The 14,550-nt window shown below is 33.5% G+C and overlaps 1 protein-coding gene across 1 annotated transcript in view; it reads left to right on the top strand.

Annotated features, from left to right (window-relative positions):
- Window positions 1–14,550, top strand: part of LOC118268384 (uncharacterized) — a 72,233-nt gene that overhangs the window by 25,312 nt on the left and 32,371 nt on the right. Inside the window, exon 2 of the mRNA XM_050706408.1 lies at window positions 12,394–12,522. Coding sequence (XP_050562365.1) covers window positions 12,463–12,522 — 60 coding nt within the window. The 5' untranslated portion in view covers window positions 12,394–12,462. The remainder of the gene's footprint in view (window positions 1–12,393; window positions 12,523–14,550) is intronic.

Raw genomic sequence — 14,550 nt, 5'->3', positions numbered from 1 at the left:
GTTTGTTAAATGTTATTTATTACTTTTACTGTACTAATGTAACATATGATTGTTAATTGTACCTAAATAAATAAATGAAAATAAATAAAATATGTGTTATTTCAGACCATGATAACCTACCCCAGTTCCAAATTTCATCCCAATTCCTTCACCTATTTTGACTCGATGGACACACAAATACACAAACACACAAATATTCGCAATTTAAAATACTAGTAAGGTTTTACCTGGAGTTCTCCTTAATTCTCTTTACGTAGAGGTAAAACCAAAGAGCTTCATTGAAGGACCGAATAAATAAAGTCGTCTTTTTGTCGAGTATTTGCGAAGTCCTTTGACGAGCTGTGCTGCAGTCGAAAATCAACAACCCTGTCTAGGTTTCATAAATATATAGTCAAAAGAGGTCGTTTTGAATGTTTTTTGTAACTAACAGGGGATCTAGAGTGTGTTTGGAGTGAAATAAGTCCCAAATCAAATCATCACGCCTTTTATCCCCGAAGGGATAGGCAGAAGTGCACATTATGGCACGTAATGCCACTGTACAATATACACCCACTTTTCACAATTTATGTTTTAAGTTCCATGTAATAGGGGGTGAGCCTATGCCAATATATTGGGCACAATTCCAGACTCCGTGCTACTACTGAAATTTTTTCGAAAAACCGAAAAAATCCCAGTAATACCCAAAGTAGCACTTACGACCACTTGACCAACAACGCTAACAAAGATTTAAACGCATGAGATTAATATAATAAATCTAAATATCTACCTCTGTTTTTTGAGAATAAAACATCAATATTTATATTAGTAGTGCCTTAGCAACAATAAATAGTACATAGTCAGTATTATATACAATACGACTAGCTTTCATTAACCAACTATACCGCAAAGTTCCAAGTTGTAGCAATAATATTATATTTCATAGATAAACGTTATCCTAAAAATAGTATAACAACTATGAGGTAAAACTAATACGAATGAGTTCACAAAATGCCCTTAGGTAATACGAGTTTGGGTAATATTAATATTAAAGCAAACTTTTACCACAGGGCCTTTTGTTTGTGAAGTTGTTTAATTAATTTGTTTTCTGTTAACTTTGATGTTGTTAATCTTTTAGCTATCCGTAGCATCAAACGCTTGGAAATTGGTCTTGTTTTTCCTGACTGCACAAGGTAAGGATCTCCTTATCAAAATTACGTAAAAATAGATGTTTTTAATTTTTATGTTTAATTTTTAATTTCCTTGTAGATAATGTCCTATGCTATCTATTTTCTGTGCGTACGGCGCGGCGAGATGAGCCACCGTACCGAACGACCAGGGTGGTTTTTACTCAGTAAGAGTCTGACTCTCTCGCCTCGACCAAGACAGGAGAAGTAATTTGATGATTTTCCTTCCTTCAAAAAAATATTAGGTTATCTACAGTCTAACTATTGATGATGATAATGAAATCATAGTAATATTATACATGTGAAAGTTTGTTTAAATGTTTGTCCGTCAAGCATTTTGATGAAATTTGATATACAAATACGGTATGAACTAACTTGGGTGATAGGATATTTTTGTAGTGACTTTTATCTCACGAGAACACGAGCGAAACTGCTGGCAGAAACTAGTAGAAAGTATATTTGTTTCTTTATAATTTCGGACACTAATATTTCAATTTTCCATTACATCGAAATCAGTAAAAATGATCAATTAAAAGTAGATACACAGTTAATGTTAAGGGAAAATTACTTTCTCTATGTACTTAAATACGTGCCTATTTTCGGTAACGACAAAATTGTTTCAACTTATTTTAATACGAAGAAATGAGGTTTCTGCCTAAAATAAGAAATTCAATTAAGTATTACGGCCCGATCTTTCAAATATGCGAGGTATCATAGTAAAATGTACGACGTACCTGCGAAGGGAAATTCGATCTATATCTATCATATTTGCACGTCTTCGTACTGAACATAAAACATGACCGGCCACGATATTGTAAATAGTTCAGCGATATTTAGCTTTAATTTTTAAACGAAACAATTAATTGTGTAACCGACAAATTGTTATTTCGGGGCTGAAAATACCTATATAAAAAAAAAATAAAAAAATAAAAAAGCCTTTTATTTCTCGCTTTACATAATCAGTTGCATGCAGTGGAATTACAATCTTAATAATTAATATGCAATGTAATTATAATTTGTATGATTTAATTTAGGAACATTATTACTAGTTTAATTTAATAAATTAGTGTTATAGATTTGAAAAGAATAACAATTTGATAGATAATAAAATAAATTTAAGAACATAATTAAACAAATCCATTTAATTATTTTAATTGAATTATTGATTCCATTAACTAAACACATGTAAATATTAAATTATAGATTTATTCAAAGGTATATATATTTATTAGTTAGCAAGAACCCTCTCCATGAAAGGTAAAGGCCTCCTCCAGAGATGACCAGTGCTCTCTATTCTCTGCTACTCGTGACCATTGTGTCCCTGCTACTCTTATGATGTCGTCCACCCAGCGTGCATTTGGTCTTCCTCTTCTTCTCTGTCCTAGTGGGCCTGTCCATAGTGTTGTTTCTTTAGTCCATCGCTTATCGTTCAACCTCGCTACGTGTCCAGCCCACCGCAATTTAAGTTTTTGTGAGTGGCTGAGAGCGTCTGTAGCTTTGGTTTTTTGTCTTATATGGGTATGACGAATCTTTTGGATTTTCTTGATTTTGAGAATACTTCTTTCCATACTTCTTTGGCAGGTTGTTATTTTGGTTTTTACTTTTGTGGTAAATTTCCAAGTCTGACAGGCGTATGTTAACGTGGGTATTAAGCAGGTGTTCATGACTTTCGTTTTCATTCGTATGGCCATGTCGCCTTTAAGTATCTCTTTGAGACTCCAGAATTTTTTCCATGTCATGTTGACCCTTCTGTCTATTTCTAAGTCATTGTTAAGTTGATATAATTTAAGAAATTGTTAAGAAAATACCTATATATTGTGCCGATATTGTTCCATATATTATTTTGGATAGAACCGTTGGTGTAGGTAATAGCTGAGCAACAAATAGCTTTCATTTTTAAACGAAACAATTAATTGTATTACCGACAAATTGTTGTTTCGGCTGAAAATATATTGTGCATGTAAATGTATATGTTTGTATAAACACACAGAAAATTCGACAAACATTTTATTTATATAGGTACAGGGGGTAAACGGAACGCTCCCAAACGCCGCAAACAGCTGATGATAAAAAACTATTTATCTTCAAAAAAATAAGGAATTCAATGTTGATTCTATGTAATAATAATTATTATTATCAACACAACTTCTTAAGTGTAGCGTTTTTCGGGAGAGTTTCGTTTACACCTGTATATAAAAGAAGGTTGTTACAAAACATGTGTTGTTACACAAGTTTTTAATAGACTAAAAATACTTTGTGCCAGCACAATGTGTCTAGATAACAGTATCTACAATAGCATGACAATATCGTACCCGTCTCCCATCGGCCTGTCCACTCGCATCTTCAACCACCCTTGTGAAACTTGATCAAACGCGAAATTCTTTGAAAATACTATTTTGATATTTTATCGAAACATTTTCACGTGAAATAACATTTCGTTTTAAGTAGATTTATGTGTTTTTATTGATATATCTGAGACCACCTTTTACCAGAGACTTTGCACGCGATCCCTTGGTATTAAGTGTTATTCCAGACCATAATCTACCCCTATCCAAAATTTTATCCCGATTCCTTCAGCCATTTTGACGTGATTGAATAACAAACACACAAACTTACACACGTTTGCATATATAACTATTAGTATTTAATGGTGAAGCAGGAAGATCTAAAAGGAGAAGTAGTGAATATAATCTGGTAATTGATAATAATGTAATTAAATCAGATGCTGAAGTTGCAGCCGCATTTGAAAACTTCTTTTCGGACATTCCTGTTTCCACTACCAGGTCCTTGAATTCATCACCCACTGTCGCAGAATCTTTACTAAAAGAAAATGTTGTAGCTTGCCATTCAAGTTTCAATTTTGAACACATAGATTATACAGATATAATTAAAACGTTCCATACTTTGAATAAGAAAAAGACTGCTGACCTGTGGGGTAATTCTGTGTACATTGCTAGCTCTGTAATAACTATTGTGGCACCTGTATTAGCTTTAATTTTTAATAACTGTATTGATCGTGGTGTGTTTCCTGATCTCATGAAGAATAGTAAAATAACTCCGTTATTTAAATCGGGTAGTACTTCTGACCCCACTAACTTTAGACCTATTTCAGTACTACCTACATTCAGTAAAATTTTTGAAAAAATTATTCTAAATCAGATGCAAAGATTTTTTAATAGAAATAAATTATTGCATGGTAACCAGTTTGGATTTACAAGGGGTCGTTCAACAACTGATGCCGGTGTTGAACTTCTTAATCAAGTATATGACGCGTGGGGGATGCATTGGGTGTTTTTTGTGACTTATCCAAGGCGTTCGATTGTGTCCTTCATGAAACACTGATCAGGAAGCTATCCCATTATGGAGTGCGGGGCAACTCTCTGGACCTACTTATCTCTTACTTGAGTAATAGAATTCAGAGAGTTGAGATTAACGGGAAAATTTCTGCCGGGTCTGTTGTTAGGATGGGTGTTCCGCAGGGGTCAATTCTCGGTCCGTTTTTATTTCTTATTTATATTAATGACTTACCTTACCTTGTAAAGGATAACCATGGGATAGTACTGTTTGCTGATGATACCTCTTTATTATTTAAACTCAAACGTGGACAATTAGTCAGTGATCATGTAAATAGTGCTCTCTCAAAAATAGTACGCTGGTTTAGTGCCAATAACTTGCTACTTAATGAAACAAAAACTAAATGCATTAAATTCACAACACCAAATGTTAGGCATGTCAAAACCAGCGTGCTAATCAAGGGCGGGGAGTTGGACCCTGTAGATTCAGCTATCTTTTTAGGTATAACTCTAGACGCTAAGCTACAGTGGGCCCCACATATAGATAAGTTGTCGAAAAGGCTCAGCTCAGCAGCATATGCCGTTAAAAAAAATTAGAAATTTAACTGATGTAAATACAGCGCGTCTAGTATACTTTAGTTATTTCCATAGTATCATGTCATATGGTATTCTCCTGTGGGGGAATGCTGCTGACATTCAGTCTGTCTTTGTGCTGCAGAAGCGAGCCATTCGATCAATTTATAATCTTAGTCCGAGGCATTCTCTCAGGGAACTATTTAAAGAAATTAATATAATGACTGTTGCCTCTCAATATATCTATGAAAATATAGTGTATGCTCATAAAAACATAAAGTTATTTAAAAAGTACAGTGATATACACAATATCAACACTAGAAATAAAAATAAATATGTTGTTCCTACTACTAGACTTAAGAAAATAAGCGGTTCGTTTAGATGTCAATGTATACGCTTTTACAATAAAGTTCCCAGCCATATTCAAAGTTTAAACCTAGGTAAATTTAAAAATGTTATTAAAGAAAAACTTTGTAGTAAAGCTTTTTATAAAATAAAAGACTACTTGGAGGATAGTCAGGCTTGGGAATGAACTGCTATAATGTCCACACAGGTCTTGCTGACATGTTTGTAACATATAGTTACATTTTTTATACAATTTGACATAAACTTAATTTGACATTGTTTTATATTTTTTTTCCTTTTATATTTTTATATTTCCTTTTAAAATTGTTAGTTTGAGGACCGTGTGAGACTTTTGCTAGTCATTTTATTTTTAGTAAATTATATTCTGACAGTTTGAGCATTTGTGTGGCCTACCCAAATGTTCTTTTGGTTGGTGTTGTTCGTCGGATCATTCAGCAACAGCCGTCAGCTGAGCTGATTGTAAACTGACACATGCGTGCTGCCATCTGAACAGGTCCGCTCAAACTGCTGTGGTTTTTCTCAAAAGACCACTACAGAATCAACTTGCACGGTTCTCCGACATCTTTAATTGATTTTGTCTGGACTTTAAAAGAGACTATGACCTCTGAGTTTGTTTCGGCATTTCTTCTCAGAGTAGTCGGATAGGAAATGCCGGCCTCATCTAGTTATTTAAGAGATTGACGTGTAAAAGTGTTATTTTATAACCTATTTGCAAAATAAATATCATTTATCATTTATTTATCATTATTAGTATAAGATTAGTAGTAAAATAAATACTATATACATCGTTCCAACTATGTGTCAAAAAGGGTTCCTACTCTTTACTTTATTTATTTACTACGTTATCGTTTATTTTGGTTATTTATCGAGGCGACTGGGTCACTCATAACCCTTTTTATATACCTACTACTAAGGTAGCATTAAGCTTACAGATCTCTTGAGATAAAGTAACTTATGGACATGTAGAATACCAGAATTCCAAGATATATTATAGTTACCTGAATGGGACTCATGCAACATAATTATGTATGTGTACATTATTTTTCAACGCGCCTGTCCTACACGTGCGTCAACAAGCATTAGCATTAGACCATTTTAAATGCATTCAAAGTTCTAATAAGCAATGTTAAATTGCATTTATTTCCCTAAAGACGAACTACAACTAACCGTATTCGGCGAACCGTTGAAGTTAGCTGAATTTCTCCAGATTGAAATAGTTTCTTTGTACTACATTTCTGCGAAACTAAGTCTCGCTGCAACGTCGTGTGGGGAGATTGGGAAACGCAAAAATGTAGCTTAATAACTTGCGATTGAGTTTATTTTTATTTTTAGATTGCAGTCCGATAAAAAGCATGAGATTTTTCTCAAAGAAATGCGCAGTTTAAAATGCAAACGCTTTACAAAATACCTTTCATAATGAAATCGCGTTAAAAGTAAAAAAAAAAACTCTTGGAAACTCTTTTCTTGAAAACCTTATAAGATATTTTAATTATTTTCATCATAGTTCGTTTATTTGTTCGTTCGTTTTTTTAGTCGTCAATTACACTGAAACTACTAAACGTATTTTGATGAAATTTGGTATACAGTCATGAGCTTATTTGGGTGATAGGATATCCCGCGGGAACAAGGGCGAAGCCGCTGACAGAAGCCAGTTATTAATACAATTAAATAATACTTTTATTTGGCAGATAGCACATAAAGAATGGATATCAAGATCTCAGTTACTTAACAATAATCTGCAATCCACTTACTAGCCGTGCAGTAGAGGAAATTGAAAACTGAAATAAAATCATTATGCCCAATTATAACGCCACCCACGCTTGAAAATTTGTACAACTGTCCTGAATTTGACTACTTGTCAACATCCTTATTACAATGTAACTAAAGTTTAAGTTTACACGAGCCGAAACACAAATGCCAGTGCCTCTATAGATACTAGTTACAATGAATACTACGTCATCACTAATGGAATCAAGGAGAGGCTATATTCTAAGATAGGACTTGACAGGGGTATTCAATTTTGGAAAATGAACCTAATATTTATTTGAGTTAGAGCTCAATATAAAGGAACAAAGAGGAATGGTATTGTCAGTTTTTAGGAGATGCCACAATGTGATTAAGTAGGTACACTGAGAGAAAACAATTCAACACTGCCTAATGATATTATAGTTTAAAGGTAATTAATTTAATTACCTTTATTAATATAATTAAAAAGCATTATCAGTGTAGATTTCTCTTTGGAACGAAATAAGTTCACTAGAGGACTGACAGACGTTTTGTTATTTAAAGTTTAAAAGTGCCTTTCCCGTCTAATTGAAATAAATAATTTTGACTTTGACTTTGACCTGCAGTTTAATATTCTTTTCATCTCACCAGTCTAGATATATATTAATCGCTTCACCTAACATTAAGAGTAACAATTTACCAATTAAGCAATTGGATGGTTAACTATAATACCTTAATCAAATAACACACCTCATTAAGAGTTTGATTAATTATTCAGTAAAACTTTATTGGTTTAAAGTCCAATGACAACCAATTAGCTTGTTGGAGGACCACACGCCGACGTCGCTTAATCGAATTTCGATAATCCGAAGTGGATTGTAACCATGAATATATTACACTGAGCACTTTTGACCAATTTTCAGAGTATAATAACTATTAATATAATTTTGAAATGTCTATTAATAGTTACGACCGCTTTGTTGTCTGGTCACGTATCGCCAGCAGATATTATTATGAAGAACAGGGTCAGTGCTTCGCAAAACTAATTTATAAGCACTTTTAAGAATTCAAGAATACTTTATTATAAAGATAACAATAAGTAGATGAAAAAGAAAATCTTTTTTTTCTACACGCTTACTTTTCACTGACTAATTTTGAGATATGTGAGAAGTGTGGGAGAGCCATGCTTCGGCACGAATGAGCCGGCTCGATTGGAGTGATACCACGGCCTCACAGAAAACGACGTGAAATAACGCTTGCGTTATGGCCAATTATCTCCCAATCCCCCCCTTCCCAATTTTCTCAATTCCCAATTCCTCAAAATCCCTTAAATTCGTAACCTGTAAAAGGCCAGCAACGCACTTGTAACGCCTCTGGTGTTTCAAGTGTCCATAGACGGCGGCGATTGCTTTGCGGTGAACCGTCTGATCGTTTACCGGCTTATTCCATAAACATCAGAACAAACGTTGGTCTATTTTTCATCGCATTCGATCCAGCAGTTTCACACTCAAAGTCTAACAAGCAAACAAAAAACACTTCTACATCCACAATTTTAGTATGGATTACTGTTTAAGACAGCATTATCGTGCTAAGGGCTATCAAAAAAGCAATAGAGTTTTTATTATAGGGCCCATAAAGTAATAAATAGGGTCAGACCAACCCCTAACCCGCCTTTGTACCGACTTTTAATCAATTCACAAAGGCTACGTATATACAAAACTTTTTTTATTCTTATAAGGCAGGTTTTAGATGAAAATGCTAAGTCAAGAATTTATGGTAGAAAAAGTTTTGAGCTAAAACATATTTTTTGTAAAAAGTCTAGAATGGGAGATTTGTATTCAAGTTGTATAGTTTTGGTGCTTACGTAATATTTTTGGTAGTTACGTATTTTTACTTTAGAACTTTGATACTGTCATAAAAATAGTAACTTTTTTTCAAACTGCTAAGTATAATATATCCATATTTTCCCGGAGCTGCGGACTGCCTAGCGAGTTGCCGGGGCTCCGACTCGAGAAGCAGGAGAGGGAACGGGGTTGTTTTAGTCAGTAAGTTTGCCACTCTCTCTCACCTCGCCGAAGGCGGGTAAAGTCAGCAGATGAATTTACGCTCTCTCAAAACAAAAGAACACAAGACTCCTTGCTAAGCATTCATGCTTAATCAAAACCCAAAGTATAAATATAGAAATAAGAACAAGTATGGACTGCTATTATATATCACTAGATTAATAGCCCATACAGTTACGGAGCAAACGACATCATTTATTACTGTAATTGGGGCAAAAAAGGACCTTATAGCACTTCAGAGTAATCGACATGAGGTTGGCGATGATCACCAATAACTTTGGCCTGATGACTACGCCAGTATTATATAGGGTCATTACGTAGATTATAGTCTGCGAAGTAGGGATGGGAATAGCCTTTAACGTTTATAGCCAAAGAACTTCATCACGCATTATTCTTCACCTTTTTAGTGGCTACTAAAGAGCCGATTTTTGAAAGGTTCTTCTTTTGAATAAACTAGAGGAACAGAGGTTTTGTGCAATCCTATTGGTTAATATTTCTCTGCTCCGCTACCTCGCTTTGTTCTCCTGGTTTATTATCGGTTTTAAGAATGAATTTTCTTGAAGCGTTTAATATGGAGTAGTTTCAATATAGAAAGGTTCACATGTAAAAAAGTTGATGTTACTTTTAATGTAACACTTTGCCCTTAAAAAAAACTGCTATTACGGAGCAATAATATCCAATAAAGCAATCACATACGAGACCGCTTGATCGATAATCGCACTTGTAGCAACACGTTAATCCTAACGTAAGTAATTTATGACTCAAGACTGATTGACTAATTTATCCAGACCTTATTATCGATTCAAAAGTAGGGCTAAGTACAGGATAAATTAAGGTGTTTAGAGTACGAGAGGTCTAACGATTTTATTTAAGGTTTTTCTCGAGTTTGATGATTCCAAATGTGGTGTCTATTAACACGTGAAAAGAAAGCAAAAAATTTCGTATTTTTTGGACAAATATTAACTTTTTTTTAAGTTCTAGTAAAGTATGAATACGTTTCTTTTTTAATATTTCCTTCTTTTTTTGTGAAACTTTAAAAAAGTTTTACTTACGCCAAGAAAATGGATTTTTCATGTTCATTATCTTTGTGTAATGTTTGCTTTTTTCTTTGGAGCTCTTAGTAAAACAAGCTTTTGTTTAACTAATATTTTGTGCGTATTTTCCTTATTTTTGTTTGAGTTTAAAGCCGTATTTTATTTTAAAATTGTTAGTAAAAACATAAAATCTGAGACTAACCCCGATCTTTGGTAAAAGGCAAAGCTTATTTAGAATATATTTTTTTTATTTGTAGTTACTATATTAATAATTTTCCTCAGACTAGACAGACATTATTAATATTGTTTATATTCTTTCACAAACAGTACAATACAAACTTATCAGCTGTTACATATGAATTGATTGATACATATGTACCTACATATTCATGTGTGCGAAACCAAGGAATAAGATATGGCTAGCAGAAGCCTATTAAACGCAACTTAATAAAAATATCCCTCTTAACAATTTACAAGCAACTTGTTCCATTATCAAACCGTCAGATACAGTTACTTCTCAAGTACTATTTCCCCTTGAGGTAAACTAGCAACGTTTACAATATATTCTAACAATACAAATACTATTATACTATAAGCTTAATACGTGCACTTTATTCTCGGAAGCAGAGGATAGAGAATTGGTATAGAAACATTAAATTTTCACGTAGATTTCATGCAGTTTTATTGTGACAGAGAGTAAAGCTGTTACCTAAAACTAGACAGAAAAGACTGCCCCGTTGGTCGCTTGTCGAAGTGCAGTGCTAGACAAAGCTCGTTTGATTCCTAAAATTACTAGAAAATTTACATACTAATTTAATGACTGATTTAATAATTACTTGATAATTAAATCGTTTTTAATAAATTAATATTCGTTTTTAAGTTCAATGTTCAATGTTACTAACAAAATATGGATAGATCTGAAATAAATGATTGTTATTATGCAATTACCATGTTTAAATAACCAAGCTTTATAAGTACTAGAACATACACCTACAAACATAAGCTTAAACCACAGTCTTCAGATACGTAATAGGTAGTGGTGTTTTTTCATACATTAAATAGAAAAAACTTGTCATATTTCATAGCTTGAATAAGACTCCCGCCTCCCACGACGAGCCGCATGATTGAGTACTTTAATAATCTCCAACATGAGAGGAACACGAAATACTCTTTTTTCAATTCCAATCGTGTATCGGTAATGGATTGCTATCGATTTTTTTATTATTAAATCGAGTTTCAATCACGTATTTAATACATGAAATAATCGAAATCGGTTTCATTTCGAGCATCGAGTCGGCTTAAGAATTGAATATGTGGTTTGTTTTTGAATAAGTTGATTGATTGAATTTTAAAATAAAAACTTTTCGAACTGTAATTAACAGTTCGAAAAGTTTTATAAACAGTTTGAATGCACGATTGGCGCGTATCAGTTTTGATTCCCGCAAGGAACAACTCTTTGTGTGATCCACAAATTGTTGTTTCGAGTCTGGGTGTCATGTGCAAGTGAAATTGTATGTTTAAAAAAACAGCAATACGATACTGTTGTTATTAAAAGTACACATACAATCTTATAATGTTATCAAAGTATTATAATGATCAACTGATCGGTTTAAAGTTCATACTAAGTTAAAAGAAAATAGAAACTTAACAACTAACTTACTTAAACAGCTTAAAATGTCTTTCTTTAAAGTCAAATATAATACAAGATGTTTGTTTAAAGTACTTATACAATGTGATAGGTGTGGGACTTCTAACCCGTTAAGGCTGAGTACTACATCTAATTTTATCGACAAAAACAATAATATGGGGGGTTGAAACCTCCATTGAAAATATTGAAAAATAGTGATTTTTTCGGTAAAAATAATTCACAAATGATTTTTTTTCTCACCAAAACATTATCAAACATATGAAAAAAGTAATGAATTAGTTAGCCAAGGTTATTAGCTACCGTTTTTTTTTTGTTTCTACGACGCATACAACCTTTGATATCAAAAAAGTAAAATAAATATTAAAATAGCCATAATTTTTAGGGGTGGATTCGACCCATTCGACCCCCGACTTTTGTTGATAAAATTAGATGTAGAACTCAGCCTTAACGGGTTAGAAGTCTCGCCCCTATCACATTGTATATCTATATAGGTACATAATATTCATGAGTACATTTTTTTTCTTTCAGATGTTGGTCTTCAAGCGTGAAGTCCTTCAGTGAATTTCCTCGCGAGCCTCTATATAAACTGCAGTACATATGAAGCGCAAAATATGCAGAACATCATTCAACTGTGAAGACATGGAGGAGCTCAATGTGGTAAGTAATATTACATGAAATTTCCAGTAATGAGATTTGTTTACTGAATTACTATCAAACGTATAGTGTAAATGTATTTCGAATGCTCGAAATATATCAACCAGAAACAAAGTGAATCAAAATTAATGCTTAAATAAAAAATCTGAAATAGTATTACAGCTGGATACAAAGCTTTTCGGATATCATCTCGCGAGGGTTCAAGACCCAAATAAAATTATAATGTGTATGTAACGTCACGCCTTTTATCCTCGTAAGGGTAGGCAAAGGTGCAAATTACGGCATATAATACCGCTATACAATGTACAGTCACTTGTCACCATTAGTGAACTCTTGCCATATACATATGTATAGTGACTCTCAAAGCACCAATCTTCACGATAAATCTTATCACATTCACCACGGAAAACCCCGCCAACAACCTCATTTGCAAAAGGTTCTAACATATTAAATAGAAACGGATAAAACAGATCACTTGGCCTTACACCATCAATCTTATTGGTCAACAGCCCTTCGCACGTACTATTTATTCAGGACCAGTTGCTACTGCGAAGCCCGCTCTTACCAAAGCAAATGATTGAATTCCGTGATTAGATCCTTTGTTAGAGGATTTCAGTATCCCCCCCTCCCTAATTTACGTGAAACTCTAAATATCATGACAAAGACTAAGTGTTCGGGTCGCACCCTAATTTATATTCAACTGTCCTTATTTAATTTGTTTGGGCCCCTAAATTAGAGAGAGATAGGTATAATTTTATTATGACACGCACAAAGTGAAAGGGTCAGTTTTTCCTTTAGCCTTTTTCTTTATTGTCCTAATGAAGGTGCTGTCTTAATCAGATTAAGGTAAATATTATTGTTATTTTTTTAAGGAAAACCCTTTCTACGTACCTTCTAATTTGTGAAGTTGTGAACAATGAAAAAGAGCTGCAATAAATTTTACCTTTAGACTAAGGGAGCTTTTCCACCAGATATGTGTAATATGTAAAATCTAACTTGTGAAACTATGTGTCCGTTTTCGCAGTTCGAGTATACGATTTATCAATAGTAGGTAAGCTATCCATAGCACACATCTATAGCACGGAACCATAGTCCGCAATTATCATATAAAAAGCATAGCTTAGCTGAGTCTATATCCACCAGTACTAAGCTAGGTCTACCAATGAATATGATTGGTGGAAGCCAATCGCATCTATATCAACGTAGCATAGCACATCTCTGAGGTAAAAGCATCCTAATCAGCAGCTTTCACGCCTTCATATATGTACCCGATAAACTAATGTGACAGATAGTTCATTATTACTTATAATATATCTCTCCAAACAGACATGGGGAAACAGGCCTTAAATAAAATTGCTATTAAACAAAATTGAAATCTGAAGTTGGCAATATCTATATATACATATAATAAAATCGTAGAAAAGTGCTGTCTGTACATTGAAAATAAAAATAAAAAAAATAGCAGGGGTTATTGTTATGTCGATGTCGAACCCAAAAATGTAATTATTTTTTTTTTCTGTTTGTCTGTTTGTCTGTTTGTCTGTGTGTCTATGCGCGCTAATCTCAGAAACGGCTGATCCGAGTTGGATGCGGTTTTCACGAATATATTGTGGTATGCTTCAATTTACATTTAGTGTTTGTTTCATGTCAATCGGTTCATAAATAAAAAAGTTATGTCAAATTAAAGAATCACGTCGAACACTATTCTATGCTTATACCATTAATCTCCGCAACTATTTGACGGATTTGGTTGAAATTTGGTACAGATATAGTTTAGAACCTTAGAAAAGACATAGGATAGCTTTTATTTAAAAAAATAAAAATAAACGTTAAATTTCGTTACATTCATTTGGTTGGGTATCGGCCGAGCGCTTCGGTACTGTTGTGGAAATAGTGTACTATAAGTCGTATGATTATTTGTCTGCAGTGGTCCTGCTGTTTCGTGTATTCTAAATTGGTTTCGTTGTATTTGTCTATTAAAAAGTTTATTTGTTGAGTTTTCCTGGTTTTCTGGTTAAATTATTAAACGTA

This window comes from Spodoptera frugiperda, chromosome 29 (genome assembly GCF_023101765.2).
Source record: "Spodoptera frugiperda isolate SF20-4 chromosome 29, AGI-APGP_CSIRO_Sfru_2.0, whole genome shotgun sequence".
NCBI lineage: Eukaryota > Metazoa > Arthropoda > Insecta > Lepidoptera > Noctuidae > Spodoptera > Spodoptera frugiperda.
This window is presented reverse-complemented; position numbering and strand designations above follow the sequence as displayed.